This window comes from Melopsittacus undulatus, chromosome 2 (genome assembly GCF_012275295.1).
Source record: "Melopsittacus undulatus isolate bMelUnd1 chromosome 2, bMelUnd1.mat.Z, whole genome shotgun sequence".
In the NCBI taxonomy this organism is placed as follows: domain Eukaryota; kingdom Metazoa; phylum Chordata; class Aves; order Psittaciformes; family Psittaculidae; genus Melopsittacus; species Melopsittacus undulatus.
The window spans coordinates 112998952-113015589 of record NC_047528.1 but is presented as its reverse complement, the minus strand read 5'-3'; the positions used below and the strand labels follow the sequence as shown (position 1 = coordinate 113015589).

Below are 16638 nucleotides of genomic sequence, written 5' to 3'. Positions count from 1 at the left end.
ACCCAGAACAGAGGCCATGCCACAGAGTGAGGTCCACTGTGTAAATTACAGTTCAAAACAGACTCTGCATTTCACTGAGTTCACCAGGCTAACCCACATATCTTACTTTGTCAGTAGAAACCAGATAAAATACACTCTCCATTCCCCTTATGTTGCTGCTCTCCTAAGCATCACTTCTATCCTCCTGGTGTCTGTTGAGTTGAACCATTTCTTCCTAAACCATTTGCAACTGCATCATCTCTTCCACATCCTACTTCCCTTCTTCCTGTACCCTTTTATTTGTCTCTACTGGCCTCTCCTCATGACATCTACAATCAGTCATGTGTCCTTTACCCAAACCCATTGCCTTTCCTATTTTTCATTTTTCTGCTCTCTTATCCTGACCATTTTTGCTCTGCTCTGGCCTCTCTGATTTCCACAATGCCACCATTTCAGTTCCCATTCTTCCAACAAGAGGAAAGACCACAAAACATGACAGCCTGGAGTGTGTGGAATATTGCTCTTGCACTTCATGAGACTTGTGGGCAGCACAAACATGACCAAAGCCATGAAGGTTCAGAGTATGGCATCTGGACAGAGAGCAACCTCAATGCTCTTTGTGCTTGGATCCCCTTTTGCAGTTCAAACTCCCCCACAGTGTTGAGACCTGTTTTGGAAAACACCAAATGTCCAGTTTCTTCTAATCAAGTCCTTCAAGGTGAAATTTAGGAAGAGTTTTAACTTTCCATTGGTCAAGTTATGACCTTAAACTAGGAGCCTAAGGACTTGCTGAACCCAAACCAAAGCCTCTCGCCTTTCAAGTAAGCCAGAGTTGTGCTCACCAAGATAAAAAGGGCAGGCAGATATAGTTACTTGCAGCTCCCCAAAGCTTCTGCTGACTCTGCTAATGAGCAGGCCCATCAACACTGAGCTATCTTGGCATCCTTTAATTAACTGCGTCCTCTGATTAATTAAATTGCATAGGACAACAGCCCACAGCTCTCCACTAGTGTTGAGTGAGAGATAAAGTAAGAAGTTGCCAGGTGGGTACACACTGGTATAAGGGTGATCTTCACTTCCCTGTACAGCTTTCCCTCTTCCAGAATTAGGTTAATTAGACTAACCTGAAGATGACAGTGGATTTTCAGCTTCCACTGTATACACTGAAGGTTACTTAACCAAATCTACATTTTATGGAAGTATACCTACATAATCAAAGGGGTGAATGTGTCTTTTTTTCTCTGTGAATTATCAGCCTGTATCTCACCAGCATACCCCATAGCAGTACCAGCAGGATAATGATCCAGTTTCCTAGATGTTGTATGTACATCCTGCCTGATCCCAAGATGGAGAGGCTGCAGTATTCCTATCCCTGAGCCGCACCCTAAACCACCATGTTTGTAAAGGTTGCATCCTCCCTGCAGTCAGGCTTTGACACCTCCAACACAGGGAAGAAGCAGGATCAGTGGTAATAAGGCTGGAACTGAAGTAATGAGACCTCCAGGAGCAGGGAGATAGAACAGAAATCCTCTGTCATGAAGAGAAGGAGGCCAGAAGGGTAATAGCAACACTGGCAGTGACACTGCCACTAAAGGTAAAACAAGTCCAATTCTTATCTAACATAAGCCACAATTTCAGTACAGTTACACCAATTTACAGAAAAGTGGTTGATCAGGTGAGATATGGTTCACAGGTTGAACTTCATGGTCTCTTATACCCTCCTCAAACACTGAGTTACTCTGAGATCCTATTATTTAAGCATCTGTTTTGTTTGGGTTTTTTTTCGCTCCTCAAATTATCCATAATTTTGGATGGCTCCGTTTTTAACTACCCAGCATGGACTCTGGCACCCAAAATTTGGGCATACATTTACATCTACCATGTTCTGCAGCTACAGTTGGGTGCTCAGCGTCTTTCAAAATCAGGTACATAATATGTGAAGGATGAGATCCTGACGTAGAGACCAGTCTAGGAAGTCTGGCTGGATGTTCTCACTTCTGTCATCTTCCCTGTGTAAAACAGTGATAATATCAGGTGACTTATGTTATATGGGATGTCCTGAGGACATGTGAGTTTTTGTGAGCAATTTTAAAGGATAGCCAGTTTGGTTTTGTGCAGTGGCTTAAGCCTTCCACTGACTGCTGCTACTCCTGCTCCTGGGATCAATCCCCTGTCCCCACAATTCAGACAATATGTTCCTGAGGGCATATGTCTGGAGAAGGAAAATATCCTTGTATGGTTACAGATCTCTCAGGGACCACTTAAGATGCAAGTGTAGGCAAGGATGAGCTGCACTCAGCATGGTTTCGATCACCACGCTGATTACCAAGCATTCAGCTCAGCTTCATCAGCAACCTTTGTTGGTAAGAGAAGGTTCCTTCTGGCACAGCTGCCTCATCTCAGATCTGCACCGAGACCAGGGACAGTGAATGTGGTGTGTGTCTGTCCACCCAGGCCAGTTTTGACCTGGCCAGTGCAGATGAGGAGAGTGGTGATGCAGGCCAGCAGATGTCCCAGCTCCTGGTGAGGGTCTCCTGCCTGACACAGTGAGATGAAAGGCAGACCTCATGTCCTAAGCTCACACTTCTGGCTACCAGCTTAAAAGAGAAAGGGGTGTGAGTCAGTGCCTCTATGGCTGGGCAGTGGCTTTAAGCTGTCAAATCAATTTATGATTTCAAAGGAATCTCACCCGTAACCACAACCATGGCATTTCTAACTAGCACCACTGAAATGGGTTTAAACAGTGCAATAAGACAGACACTCCTTAGAACATGCCTGCTTTCTTTTCATCTGTTCCCTCAACAATCACATACTGGTTTTAAATCAGTGTATTTCTTAAAAAAGAAACCAAATTCTAATCACTTTTCTGCTCTGTAAAAAAAGGGCAAAAATCCTATACTCCAGCCCATTTAACTGAAGCAAACATTACTTGTACCAGTACTGAATGCGTTGCTGAATGCCTTTTCTTTTACAGAAAATAATATGTCTTTGACATATTGTTCACAGTTGTTTGCAATTACAACTTGCAGTGTACAACTGCAACACTGAGTAGGTAAGGAAGTAGGTAAGGAATTCTAAAAGTTATTCTGAATATTCTTTGATGGCCTCAATGTATTTTGAAATAAACCAGAGGAAGTTATTAACTGAAAATTACAAGAAGTCACTTGAGCCCCTAAAACTGTTTGCTACTTGGTTATTTCTAACAAAGAGCATGTTTGTCTGCTTTGGTTTGGTTTGAAAGCTCAGCTTTAGGTTTGTGCTCAACTAGGCATGCTTGGATGAATCAGGGTCCTAAATGATGGTCTGTGGCTGTGCAGTGAATTCCTGAGTCCTCACTGGAGCTCTAATTAATTCACTTAATTCTGGGGGGGTCATTTCTCTTTTGCCCATGTCTCAGAATTAGATTAGCAGTGCCTAGGTCTGCCAGGCAGGAGGGCATCTACCTGTGCTCTTAGAACTTGTCTTTCCACCCCAAAACTAAGGTGTTTCAGACTTAGTTGAACTACATACATTAACTCATCTTGCTTCTCCCAGGGATGTGGCACAGGAGCAGCAACCTACCTTCAAGGTTGCAAAGATATTGTTTTCAGGCAAGATCCTTATTGCTAATTTTTGGGATGCTGTATTCAGCAAGGAATGGAAACACAAACAGAAAGCATTTGCCATGAGTGAGCAGTGGATGAAGTTTTAACAATGAAATTAATACAGGAAGAAAACAAAAAGCAAATACGCAGGATGTTTCAAACACAGCTGGAGAGAACCATTTTTGTATGTCCAAAGGAGGGTTGGAAGCAACAATCTTTACACCCAAATCTTCTTTTCAAGGGCCCTGAAAGGAGTGTGGCAGAGGCAGAGCAGGTTGCTCAGACTCTGCGCTTGAAAGTAGAAACCAAAGTCTTTTGAATCTGCTCTCTTGATTCACACATGCCCGTCAGCAGCACAGGGTCCGTCTTGTGCTCCACCTGGTAGAAGGGACAATTCTTCAGGTGCTCCGCCATGCACACGACGTCGTTGCGCTGCCATTTGTTAACTCTGGAGAACAGGCTGCTGAACTGCCAGATCTAATATGGGAAAGGGAGAGAAATTGGGCAGAGAGAGAATGGATGCTGGAAAAAATAGGAGTTTGAAAATCTATATATGCTTGTAGTGGGGGTGCATCACTTGTACTGGACAGGCTAGTAACGTGGTTGTGCAGGGCTGGCATAGCAAGTAAAACTGGGGTCTGTACTGTTGTGGACCTTGTACTTCTTGCTTTTGCTGCTTTAATCCTCATCTACCATTTTTAATGGGAAAGTATCATACAGTTTTTGGTGTCAATCCAGTGCAGGGCATGAGCAGATCCAGGCCACTCGACACTGCACCTCTAGAGAAAACTCCATCACATGTACAATCAATCACACTGATTGATGCAAGGTGTTTATAAAGCAAAGTGACTACAGCATGCTTGTGTCTTGTGTGATACATATCTCAAAGAAACCTGCCTTCCAAAGCATCTATCAGCAACTTGAAAGTAATTAACATTACAACACTGTTGTTACCTCACACAAGAAGCAGCCTAGGAAATCTAAGGGTAAAGTTATTCCTAGAGGACATACAAGCTTGTAAAATATAGAAATGTGCAGTTAAGATCTTCTGATTCTGTTTGCAGTGATATGATGTACCGTTTAGTGGTAAGCTAGCATGTAGTGATAAAACTGTGATTAGGTTACTTTGATATTTGCTGCATACCATTAAATCAAAATAATTTTTAAAGTCATAGTAGAGATCTTCTCCTTAAAAATGTTTCTTCTTGGGAAAGGACAGTATGTGGGATCAGGGGACTGGAGCACCTCCTGTATGAAGACAGGCTGAGAAAGTTGGGGCTGTTCAGCCTGGAGAAGAGAAGGCTGCATGGAAACCTCATAGCAGCCTTCCAGTATCTGAAGGGGGCCTATAAGGATGCTGGGGAAGGGCTCTTCGTTAGGGACTGTAGTGATAGGACAAGGGGTGATGGGTTAAAACTTAAACAGTGGAAATTTAGATAGGATATAAGGAAGATGTTCTTTACTGTTAGGGTGGTGAGGTGCTGGAATGGGTTGCCCAGGGAGGTTGTGAATGCTCCGTCCCTGGCGGTGTTCAAGGCCAGGTTGGATGAAGCCTTGGATGATATGGTTTAGTGTGAGGTGTCCCTGCCCATGGCAGGGGGATTGGAACTAGATGATCTTAAGGTCCTTTCCAACCCTAACTATTCTATGATTCTGTGCTTAAGATTGGCTGACTCTGTCCTAGTCTTAAGTAGTTATAGCTATTACAGACAGTAGCCCAGAAATTCAGGCTACTTACAAAGAGAAAGTTTTCAAGTGGAGTCTACCTTGGAAAAAAAGATTCCTGTGGTCAGTACACAGAACTAACATGTAAAGCATTGACGGTCCTTAAATTCAATGCTGCTGGTTTGAAATTGTGCTACAGTAACAGAAGTTAACTGCTATATAATTGCTCAGCTGGATTGTCTTCCTTTTAGTGTAGGAAGCCACATCCTTTGGTAAATCATTTCAGTGGCTAATTCCTGTTTTGGAATGGGCTAATTCAACTTGCAGCCACCAAACTTTGTTACACAGATTTCGAATTCACCATGCTTCATGTTTTCTCTCTTAATAAATAGTCATACACTGCTAAGCTTCCATTTGATAAGGATCAGTAGGTGGAGATCTTCAGGGCTCTGCTTGAAAGCCAGGTCCTTAGATAGTTTCTGGGAGTCTTCCCTGGATCTCAAAGTTATTTGTTCCTAGATTTCTGTCTTGTCTGCTCAGTCATGCTGAAGTCTCTCATGTTATTCTTTCAAATAGCTTTATGTTACAGCAGCTGCAGAGCTATTGGTTAGAAAAGAATCATAGAACCATAGAATAGTTAGGGTTAGAAAGGACTTTAAGATCATCTAGTTCCAACCCCCCTGCCATGGGCAGAGACAAACTGCAATAATTATTGTTCAACTAGGACTAAGACTGAGCTGTGTTTATATATTTCTTTCAGAGTACATAAAGAGCCAATAAGGGATGGTAATTTTCCAGCACAAACAGTGGGAGTCCAGCTTTGTAGAGGGCAGACTCCTATCCCCATGCTGCTTCCTCAGGGCTCTCACAATCAGACTCCAGGGGCTGATGCAAACACTTTTCCTGGCTATGGCTCCTTGTTCTTTGCCTTTTTGGTGGTCTAAAGCATGTTTTAGTTTTGATATACCCTTGATAGGCTTGTAGAGAACAACCAGAGAAAGAACCAAGTTCTTCAAAACTCCATGTGTAACCCTTAAATATCAGAAATTCACAGTTCCCAGTGCCTAAAAACAGTGCACATTCAAAAAGGTTACCCAAGACAAGCTTGACTGGGGAATTCCCACTAGTTAGAAGGTATCAATTTACACCTTCCTACTTTCAGTAGAAGTACTGCATTTTACAGTCCTGACCCCTGACAACTATGGTGCAAATCCAAAACCTCATGAACCTTCCCCACATCTGCATGTTTACACACAGCATCCCCTGCTATGCGTGTGTTTTACCTGGAGAGAACCCATGGTTGTCTTTTCCCCAGCATCACAGTCACTTGCCTTTTTGCGAGCTTTCCACGAAGTACCACCATGGGAATATCTCTTTTTCTCCCAGACCAGCAGGACCATTCCCCTCTCTTGAAGAAGAGTGGCACAGATGTCCCTCATCAGCACTGACACTTGCGATAGCTGAGATAAACTGAAGCTGTCCAGGAACCCTGCAATGTACTTGAGCACTTCCACCGGGAGGCTGCTCAGCAAGTCCTTATTTCTCCCTCGATTAGCCACTGTGGGATTGAACTTTCCTGATTCAGCAAGGACAGTGTCTACTTCTGGCTTAATAGCAAATGACTTGAGGGGTTTGCTGTATATAACCTTGGCCTTAAGACCCTCAGGACGGAAGTGATTTTGAACAAAAGTACATCCCAAGTAGGCCAGCGGGCAGCGATGCTGGAACCATCCATCCAGACATGACTGGATATCAGCGTGCACATTCTTGAAATGAGATGGGAACTCGTCTCTCCTGAAGAAATGACTGCAAGTGAATGTGAAAGCTGAACTGCTTTTGTTGTGTCTTCTGGTTACACATTCAGTGTAGAGCTCCACGTGCAGTTCTGGTGGGCTTTTTTCATCCAGAATGTCTGCCAGAACAGCATTGGAGGAGAAGGGCTCCAGGGGAAAGCTGTACGTTTGTGTTGCAAAATCCACAAAAAGTCCATCAATACCCCTTGTTTCAGAGATCTCATGGCCTTTCAGCTCTTTTTCCAGTGCACACAGCAGTGTGGCCTCAACTATATTTGCCTTAGGTAGATCTTCTAGGTTTATCCCCAATTCCGAGGTATCCACTGACTTGTCTGAAGTTGCCATCCTGTGGCCCAGTGCATCTCCTAGTCGTGCTCTTTTGCCACAGTAACTAACTGGCACTTTGAAGGTGTAGACAGTCTTTACTTCCTGAGCTTCCAAGTTCCCATAGACAAAGTCTTTTTCTTTGGGAGTGCAAGCAGCTAGCTGGCCAAAGCGGATAAGCATTCCCCCATGGTGGACCAGATACATGTTGTAATCACCCACACCAACTTCCTTCTTCAGCCTCTCCAGGACACCTTCTTGCCAGGGAGCCAGTCCTGTCATTTCTGTATTTGGTGTTACTTGTTCAGGCTTTTGGTCCTTTGCTTCTTCTGCACTCCCAGGTACTTCCTTTGCCTGCTCTGAGGAGCCGGCAGCTTGCGGGGCTGACACTGCTTTCCTGGAAGCCTCCTCTGTCTTTTGTCCCTTGCTGTCTGCTGAGCTCGTTACCTTGCAAGCCAGGAGCTCTTTGCTGAACATATTCTCCCAGGTTTTGTAACTCCCCAGATCCATTCCCTCTTTGTCTTTCGCCAGATCTTCACGCTCACGTTGGCTGAGTTCAGACAACTGGTTGGCACCTTCTTGGGGACCACAGGCTGTTCCTCCCACAGCACCTTCTTCCCCACCTATGGCTTCATCCATTAGCTCTTGCACTTCATCCTTTTTCCTCCACTCTGGAAACAAATCAGCTATTTTCAAAGTCCTGAATAGTATCTTCTGGTCTCTGAGTGCCAAGGCTGTGTCCAGACACTCTTCATTCAAGGTCTCCTTCATAATGTTCTTGTGGAGGGTTGTGTCTGAATCCACGTTGGGCCAGCGATTCCACTCCATTGAGCAGCAGACAACACTGGCTGGACAGACCTGGAGGTGCTTCCCCAGCTTGAAGCGAGCCATGGAAAAAGGGCAGCCATAGGCTGAATTGAGGCAGGAGACCTGCTCTAAGGGACAGAGCAATTGGTGCTCCTCCTCCTTGCACATGTGGAAGGTGGCCCCACAGTGAAAGCGGCAGCTGATCACCATGCAGGAGATGGAGGGCTCAATCGGTGCTCGGCAGTGCCGGTTGAAACATCTCTCACAGTGCCTGTGCTGCCCAGGGGGAGCTTTCTGAGCCCTGTGCTGTGTGTAGCAAAGACAAGAAGACAACAGTTATTGCCTGAAGGAGCCACAGATGGCCACAGACCCTCTGTGCCCATGCATGGTTTTTGAATTATGTGCTCATATGCACTTCTAGAGGGAATAAGACTGTGGTCAAATGGCTGCTACTCCCATATGTATCAGCACTGATGGCCATGATACAGCGTGTCCTCACAGCATCACAGGTATAGATAAGGTCCTTACACATTACACCAGCAGAGGCAGCCAGGGTTTGGGAGCAAGCTGTTCTCTGGCCCGGTATTTACACTCAGTCTATCTATTCCAAGCTGTAGAAGTCAAGACTGCTAGAGATACAGTGAAAGAGCTTCCCAATTCCTTGACACTGAGTAGGAAAGATGAAGTTTATTTTTCCTCTCCAGAAAAGTTATCTGGTCATTTGGCCCACGTGTCTTGTCATTCCCCATTAAGGAAATTAATGTTACAAAAGTGAACCTCCCTTTGCTCTACACCAACAAGGCTGAGAGTGAGGATTATCTTCAGGATTCCAGTTCCCAGTGTGGAAAGCAGCCTGGGTAAAAGCTAATTTGCTTGGCCTTCTTTACTCTGCTTTCCTGATTTACCCTTAGGATCCTACATGATGCCTGCAAGTTCTGGAACAGAGGCTGCAGGGGACTTTCCTTCAGGCAGGTTATTTGCCACATCTACTTTCAGGTGTTGAAACCTGGAATAAGGTGATGCCTTGTTCTACAATTTGGAGAGAAGCTCCAGGGTGCAGTGGAGGCTTATTGCAAGGTTAATCTCACCCAGTTACATTCATTTTCTTTCACCTTTTTTTTACAAACTGCCTTTCACTCTTCTTCCCTTCCTGTCACCACTGAATGCCAAGCAGATAGGAAGGAAAAGAGGGCAGGTGGGGTTTATCTCATGCTCCGCTCAGCACCATGGTGTATAGTTAGAGCAGGAGTGGAGTGACACAAGACTAAGGTCATCAGAGCTCTTCCCTTCCTGTGATGGTGCAGGAGAGAATTCAGCCTGAGAATGACTCTTACAGGGTGTCTCTTTGAGAAAGAATCCATTTTTCTTCCTTTGGGATTTGCTTCAGAGCATGATCCTGCAAAAAAACGATCACCACTGCTCTACTTTTTCAGTTCACCCTTCTGACAAGTCAGTGTCAAACACTACCTGGAACTGAGTAGGTGATCCTGGACTGATCATCCTTTAGATTCAGTTTATTAAGGTGTTAGAGACACCACAAGGAGCCAGAAGATAGAGAAAGAAGTCCCAGACAATAAGTAATAAAGAATACCAGTCAATGTCTGTTCAGCTGCCCAGGCAGCTCCATGAATTCAACATTTTGCAACTAACAGACTGGATTAGAAATACAAGTTGAACTTGCCAAATCAAATGCTCCAGAAATTTCAACCAGATTTACTACCTACCAGGTTAAATGTTTCCTTTGGGAAGACTGCAGTTCTGTTCTCACACTTCCGTATTAATGTGGTTTCAAACTATATGTAATTTTTCCTCTCCTGCCCTTAAAAACCTTTGATATTAAAAGGTCATGCGATTTTGCTGAGGCACAACAACCAAAAGAAGTACAAGAACATGACGTATGATGATCCTTAAATAAAAAGTTATCTCTACCAGATTACCCCTTTGTGTCACAATGAACCATTGGTTTTGGTTTAATTATTGACTGGGATCTTCCCCAGCCAATTGAATCAGTTTAAGGTAAAAATAATGCACTTCTGAGGCCTGCTTCCAAAAGTTCTTAGTACTACTTGATCATAATATCTCTACTATTGCAATAATTCTTGTCAATAGCTGTTAAGCCCTCCTAAACAATGGGGAGACAGAAGCACAGAGTCCAAGAGCAAGTAAATGGAGTATAAGGCATGCCGGCTATTGTAAAAAACTGATGAACATAAGAAATTACACTCTGGGTCAGACCCAATGGTCCACCCAGCCTGTTAGTCTTCTTCAACAATATCCATAAAAGACGTTGTTTAGGGGCAACATGTAGGACCTCCTGTGATCCTTCCTCCTCATACACAGTTGTTGAATTAGATAACTAGAGGCTGCTCAGTCACTACCTGGGGCTACTTCCCTGTATACCTTCAGCTGATATCAGTAACTTGGCCCAAAGAAGAGCTGCTGCAACTAGAAAACTGACTTTCTGATCCTGTATGGGCTGCATTCCAGCTTGGTTCAGCCTACTGTGAATCTCTGTGGGAGGGAAGATGCTAATGATAAGGAAGAACTGGAGTTCTGTTTCCAGTCTTCTTGCCACACTTTCTATGCAGTAGGAACTACCACAGGCCAAGCAGACTCATTTGGCTCTGGGAAAAATATACATTTTTAGTAAAATAATTAAGATTTTGTTTGTTTTTCCAAAGGTTAAAGAAAATACAGTAGCATCATTTTTCTAGATGTGAGTGGATTTGCAACCCCAGGCTTAAGTGACTTATTCTCTGAGGACAGCTGTGCTGAGAGGAAGTAGGCTCAGACTCAAGGGGAAGAGATACTCTGTGCAACTGTTTCCCCCCTTGTTCATGAAGGTACTGTCCTAACTTCCCAACTTTCACACCCTGGCAATGGAAGTCACAAAAAATGCCAGAGAAGGAAAGATGTCTAGGAAGGGCAATGCTTGTTGGCTCCTGCACTCACTAAGGACCACACACTCATGTTTGAATTTGATCGCTCAACACATCCTTGTTCCATCCTTTGCAACTTCCAGTGCTGGCCAATATCCATTTACACCTCCTAATGAATCAACCCTATTCCACCTTGGTCCTATAGAGTAAATGAACATGTCCTTGGTGTCCCTTTACCCAGGGACAAACTTACACTCTGAAGTATAAGGCTCTTTCCATACCTTTGCATGGAAAGAGCTCAAGACAGCAAGGAAGAAAAATTGTATTTAGTGACTACCCATTAAAACATTCTCTCCCTTGTCTTGAGAGGCATTGGCTTCTGTGCAGGGGGGACACCAGGGTGGCCTCAGCCACGTCCAGCCGTTAAATATGTGAGGTTTATAGTGGTATTTGTCCTGCTTTAAGCTGTTTAGTTACATCTACTTTTATGTGGCTCAGAGAAGCAGGAGATACAGATGGATTTATTTCATGTTGGCAGCATCCTCGCTGCTCTCATTCTTGTAACATTTTGCTGCAAATATAATCTCTAAAAATAGTCCCAGCTATGACTTGCCTAAGGTCAGAGGAAGGCTGGGTACATTACACCACAATGAAAACATGAATGTGTGAACAATACTTTCCACTGCAAAAGTAACTCTCGGAGAGAAACAATTGATAAATAAAAATATACCAGTGGCACAGGCCCTGTGGTTGTCCAAAACACAGAAAGGACTGATTGCAAGTTTCTGGCATGGAACCTGCCTTCACACGGCTGTATACTCAAATGAACTCCATCTGAATCATGCGCACAGAAAGGAAATACATGCTTTGTTTAAGAAAACCAACTGTATCAGAGCATTCATACCCAAAATCAGTCTTTGTTATTCAGGTATTTTTCAGATGAGTTTAGCTCATCTCTAACTTGTATATGTCATGCTTTTCAGATAAATGATTTCTATGCCTCTTGCTGTCAAATCTGTGAAGCTAGAGGACAGGAAAAAGGGGCAGAGAATTCTTCTGGTATTTATCAAGGTTTGAATGCTGCTTTTGTTCCAACATATTGGTTATCAGGAGCTCTATATTTTAACTGATGACCTAGCTAGCCCTGTGGTTTAGTTGATGGTATTATTGTCAACACACACACTACAACTTTCAAAGCCCTGAGCAGAAAGTTTACAAATTCTTGCCTCAGTGAGTTTGATACATAACATCCAGAGGCAGGGGACACACAAATCTGGTAGGTGATGAAACACTTCTCTAGACCTGTGCATTTCTTGTTTCCCTGAAACCTGCACTATTTCCTAAGACCTGGGTTAGGAAAACACCAAAAAAATCAAACCAGAAATGCTTCACTGAATCCTGCTCAAACTGCTGTGGAAAGAAAGGATGTGAATTACAGTCCACAGTCTGTCCACTTTGGTAAATCTTTATTTTTAGGCTGTCATGACAGCAAATCAAATAAGGTTTAAAAATACACAGCTGTTATTTTAGCTGCAGATACGTCTGTGTCTGGAGCAGATCTGTTCACTGACAATAACTTCACGTTAATAAACCAATTACACGTTATTTTCAGTAAATAGATATTTAAATCAGTTGCAGTCAGTGAGTCAAAACAACACAACTGCTTTCTTATATGGTATTTGCTATATGTGACTGATCATATATTAAGATTACACATATTATCTGAACTCTTTGCAAAGAATCAAGGGAAGTCTCCCATTTTAAAGAACCATCAAAAAGGGCCACCAGCAACCCCAGATCATTGCCTGAAAGAGTGCCTCTGAGATGAGATTGCAAACAAACAGAAAACAGCCTTTCTAAGCTTTAAAACATGATAAGGAGCAGTTAATATGTCTCAAGAAAGTTTGCATCCAAATACTGGAGCAAAAAATATTAAACTTACATACGATGATACAACAGGAAAATATTTTCAAGGAGTACTTTCGGTGAACTTTATGGATCAGACAGAAGATATTCTCCATCTCTTTTAATCCTTGTACCCAGTATATGGTGTTTATCTCTTTTTTTGTCATGATATGTAAATCCTGAGCTGAATACAGCATTACTAATTTCTTTACAGGGTTTTAAAATATATTTATTATCTTAGTATCTGAGGGAGGTTTGCAACCAATAATGAATTTATCTGAGCAGTACTAGGGGTTCTCCTGAGGTCAAAAGATACTATTATTTCTATTTGTCAGATGTACAATTCAAATATAGAAAGTTAAAATAAACTGAACATAATATTTTATACAAACAGATAACTATATACACACCACACACGGTGATGCTGAGCTTCTGATGTTGCACTTGCAGTTGCATTCCCCCTGCACAAAAACCCTGGCAGAGCCAGCTGTAGAATCATATTTGCTAGGAGAACATCTAAAAATCCTTAAACTAAAGATTTTTATCTCCTTTCATGCAGTGCACTTCTTCAATCATTACATACTTAACCTCAGTGAGAAATCAGGCTCAGGTCTCCTTTTACTAGGCAGATATATTTATTCCTTGCAGCTGAAAAAGAAAACACTATGCTGTTGGAAACCATTGCGTTTGGCATTTGTATGCGATCCTTGGGAGCTTAAGTTTTCTGAAGTCCTGTCCTTCCATTGAAAAATAAAAAGTGAATCCCAGAATGCCACCACCTGGAATCACAGTGACCCATAAGCTAATTGAGCCCCACACCTCAACACCCACAGCAGGCACAGCTAGAGCCTGAGTGACTGCCAGAGTGGGTCACTGTCCTCCCTGGCACACCTTCATGGCACACCTGCTCTGCAGTTGCCATTCAGACTGATTTTGCATATACGTATTGCCACCCAAGCTTTCAATGTGTCAGGCAGTGAATATAGTACACCATATTCAGTAGGTGGAAAGGGAGAATAAAAGCTATAGATTAAATGTCTATCAATAACACTAATAACCTTCTAGCAAGCATGTGCAAGACAGTTCCTTTGAGGCTCAGACCTTGAACAAGTTCACATTGATTTCATAGGGGCACTTTGATTCCAGGGCAGTCCTTCTGGTGATCCTCAAATCCTAAGTGCAAGACATGCAGAGTGAAAAGGTTTTCTGAGAGACAACTGACCCAGATAAACCCAAAGATGGAAGGATGAAGCTGTGACAATTAGGGACATACCCTGTATTTTCTAGCTGAGGATCTGGTGGCTGAGGCTGTGGTGTTACATGGCAATAATCACTAGTTCAGAATTACTGAATGAGTTGGAATTGCTTTATAGTGGAAAAAAATATGCTTTAAAATTACAGGGATGGAGTAGGTCCACAGTGTAGTGCATCAGCATGGCAAAGACTTCAATCAACGTTCCTTTCTTTTCTTCCAGAGCATGCCTGCAGCTCAGTTTCTTACAGCAGCACATCAGCTCCTCTTCAGCTCCCTAAACCTGGCATGCAGGACCATGGAGCTCAAGACAAGCTGTCTCACCATCAGGAGTCCCTCTCACCTGGTAAGTCTGTGCTGCACACAGGCAGTAAAGTGGCACTGAAACTTGCTCGTGCAGTTTCTGTCCAGCAAACTGCACTAGTGCTGTTAAAGGAGGAACAGGGGAGGGTTCAGAGTAGTGAAGCACAGGTTACACAGGGCATTGCTGGTAGAAATCCCACGCTGCACTCCTTCCTATGAGCAATGTTTCTTTCTTCTTCCTATGTGGTGCAATGTGGCCATAGTTCATCTGAGATAACCCCCCCAGAATTCCAGGTGCCAAAGTGGTCCCATGGGCTTGAGGTACACTGCAGGGCAGCCCAGCAGCAGGGTCTTGTGTTGGACATGTTGGGGAGTCTTGTGGGAGACAGGCAAGATGGGAAAAAGGGGGAGGTTGTGACATGGAGCTGCTCCGCTGCTCCTGGTATGTGTAAGGGGTCCCTGTGCTGTCCTTGGTAGAGACACAACCTGGCAGACTTACTTTGCATCAATAGCTGGGAAATAAGTTTGGTTTCGGTTTGAGTTCAGCAAGTGCTTTAAAATAACAGCCTCCAGTTTAGTTGCAGTATGAGGGTTCTTTTTCAGGTTCTATTTTATGCCCTGGTAACAATCACATTAACATATGGTTCTGAAAACTTCTTGAGATAATAAAGTCAATAGTTTTAAGCGAAGCAACAGAAACCCAGCTGAAGGCAGGTGCCCAGCACAGAGAATTTCAGAGCTACTGGTGAAGGTCTGGGTCATAAAAAACAAAAGAGAAAAGATTCCTGAATAAAAACTGCTAAGCAGCCACGACTTTAAATGGTACAATAGTACCTGTAACCCTTGTAAATCTTACATCATCATCATTCATTCAGTCTGGATTACCAACACAAAGTTTGCAGTCTGAATCTACAAAACTCACCAGATCTAAGCCTTAGCATTTTGGCCACAGGATTGCTCTTGCCTCTCCTCTGCCCCTAACTGTATCTCCTTTTCTTACTTGTCTCAGAGTTTCTTGCAAATTACAGAAATAGAAGTTTCAATTGCTTATCTATCCTGCTGCTGAAGCTCTCATCTTAGAATCATATTCTTAGTCTTTTAAAACCCCAGTGCTGCAAACTATGGCTAATCCACTGAATACATGATGGAGTTTGCTATTATTTTAAGAGTAGCTTGTCACAGAAGCATTCATAGTTACCAGCTTCCTCTGTTTTAGTGTGTCATTTAAGACATCTTGTGTCTGATTATTCTACTTCCTCTTAATTACTAGGGCTGTTTTGAGGATGTATTGATTTTCATATCTCAATACAGTAATCACTGCATTTTGTAAGGTTTGACCTTATAAATATAGGTTTATATTTATATATAAATATAAAGACTCCAACTCTATTTACAAAGCCTTACCTTAATCATAGAGTCCCTGTGTGTGTACCAAATACTTGCTCTCCTGGTTGTGCTCAGCTGGGTTGAAATGAGGTGGGTAATGGAGAATTGCAAGCAAAGAAAGAAGAGAGAATGGGAGAACACAGAGCAAGCCCAGACAGAACAAGTAGTTTTGGGATGTTAAAAATAAAACCCCGTGCATGTGACTGTGTAGCTCAGCTTACAGAGCAGTCTCTTCCACTGTATTTGTTAACACTGTCACTTCTGGAACGATACTTTACACAGATGGGAGAAGCAGAACCAACAATGTTCTGTGTCCCCTCCATGAGAAGAAAAAGATCAAACCACTTCCCAGAGCCCTGTATCAGCTCCCTGTCACTCTCTGGTGGAAGTTTGCCCTTTATAACTTAACTCCCCTTGGTGCCCGCAATAGTCTGTGCTTTCTGCTGTTAGAATTGTCACCATGCCCATGCTCCCATTGTTACCAACACGAGCAGCTGATACAGACAGTGATGACGGGTTTCTGCTCTGCCTGGGCAGGGGTGGGCAGAAAGGAAGCGGGAATAGCGCAGAGCTGAGCAGCCAGGCAGACTTGCCTGGCCAACTCCTGGGACCCCTACAAGACTCCCCAGCTTCAGCCCCTCCACTGCACAGTGAAAGGGTCCCACCAGCCAGTGTCACCCTTCCTCAGCCAAATCTGAGGAAGCAAAGGAAAACAGTCACATTTTACTGAGTGTGGACCCATTAAAGCATTTCATGGTGAG

General features: G+C 43.3%; 1 protein-coding gene across 1 annotated transcript; it reads right to left on the bottom strand.

The window, feature by feature from the left end:
- Positions 1 to 3842: 3842 nt before the first annotated feature.
- On the bottom strand, positions 3843 to 16076 carry FBXO40 (F-box protein 40). Its single transcript, XM_005146694.4, is given in 4 exon segments — positions 3843 to 4040; positions 6560 to 8458; positions 15896 to 15934; positions 15936 to 16076. Coding segments are annotated over 4 exon segments (2277 nt in total).
- Positions 16077 to 16638: the final 562 nt, after the last annotated feature.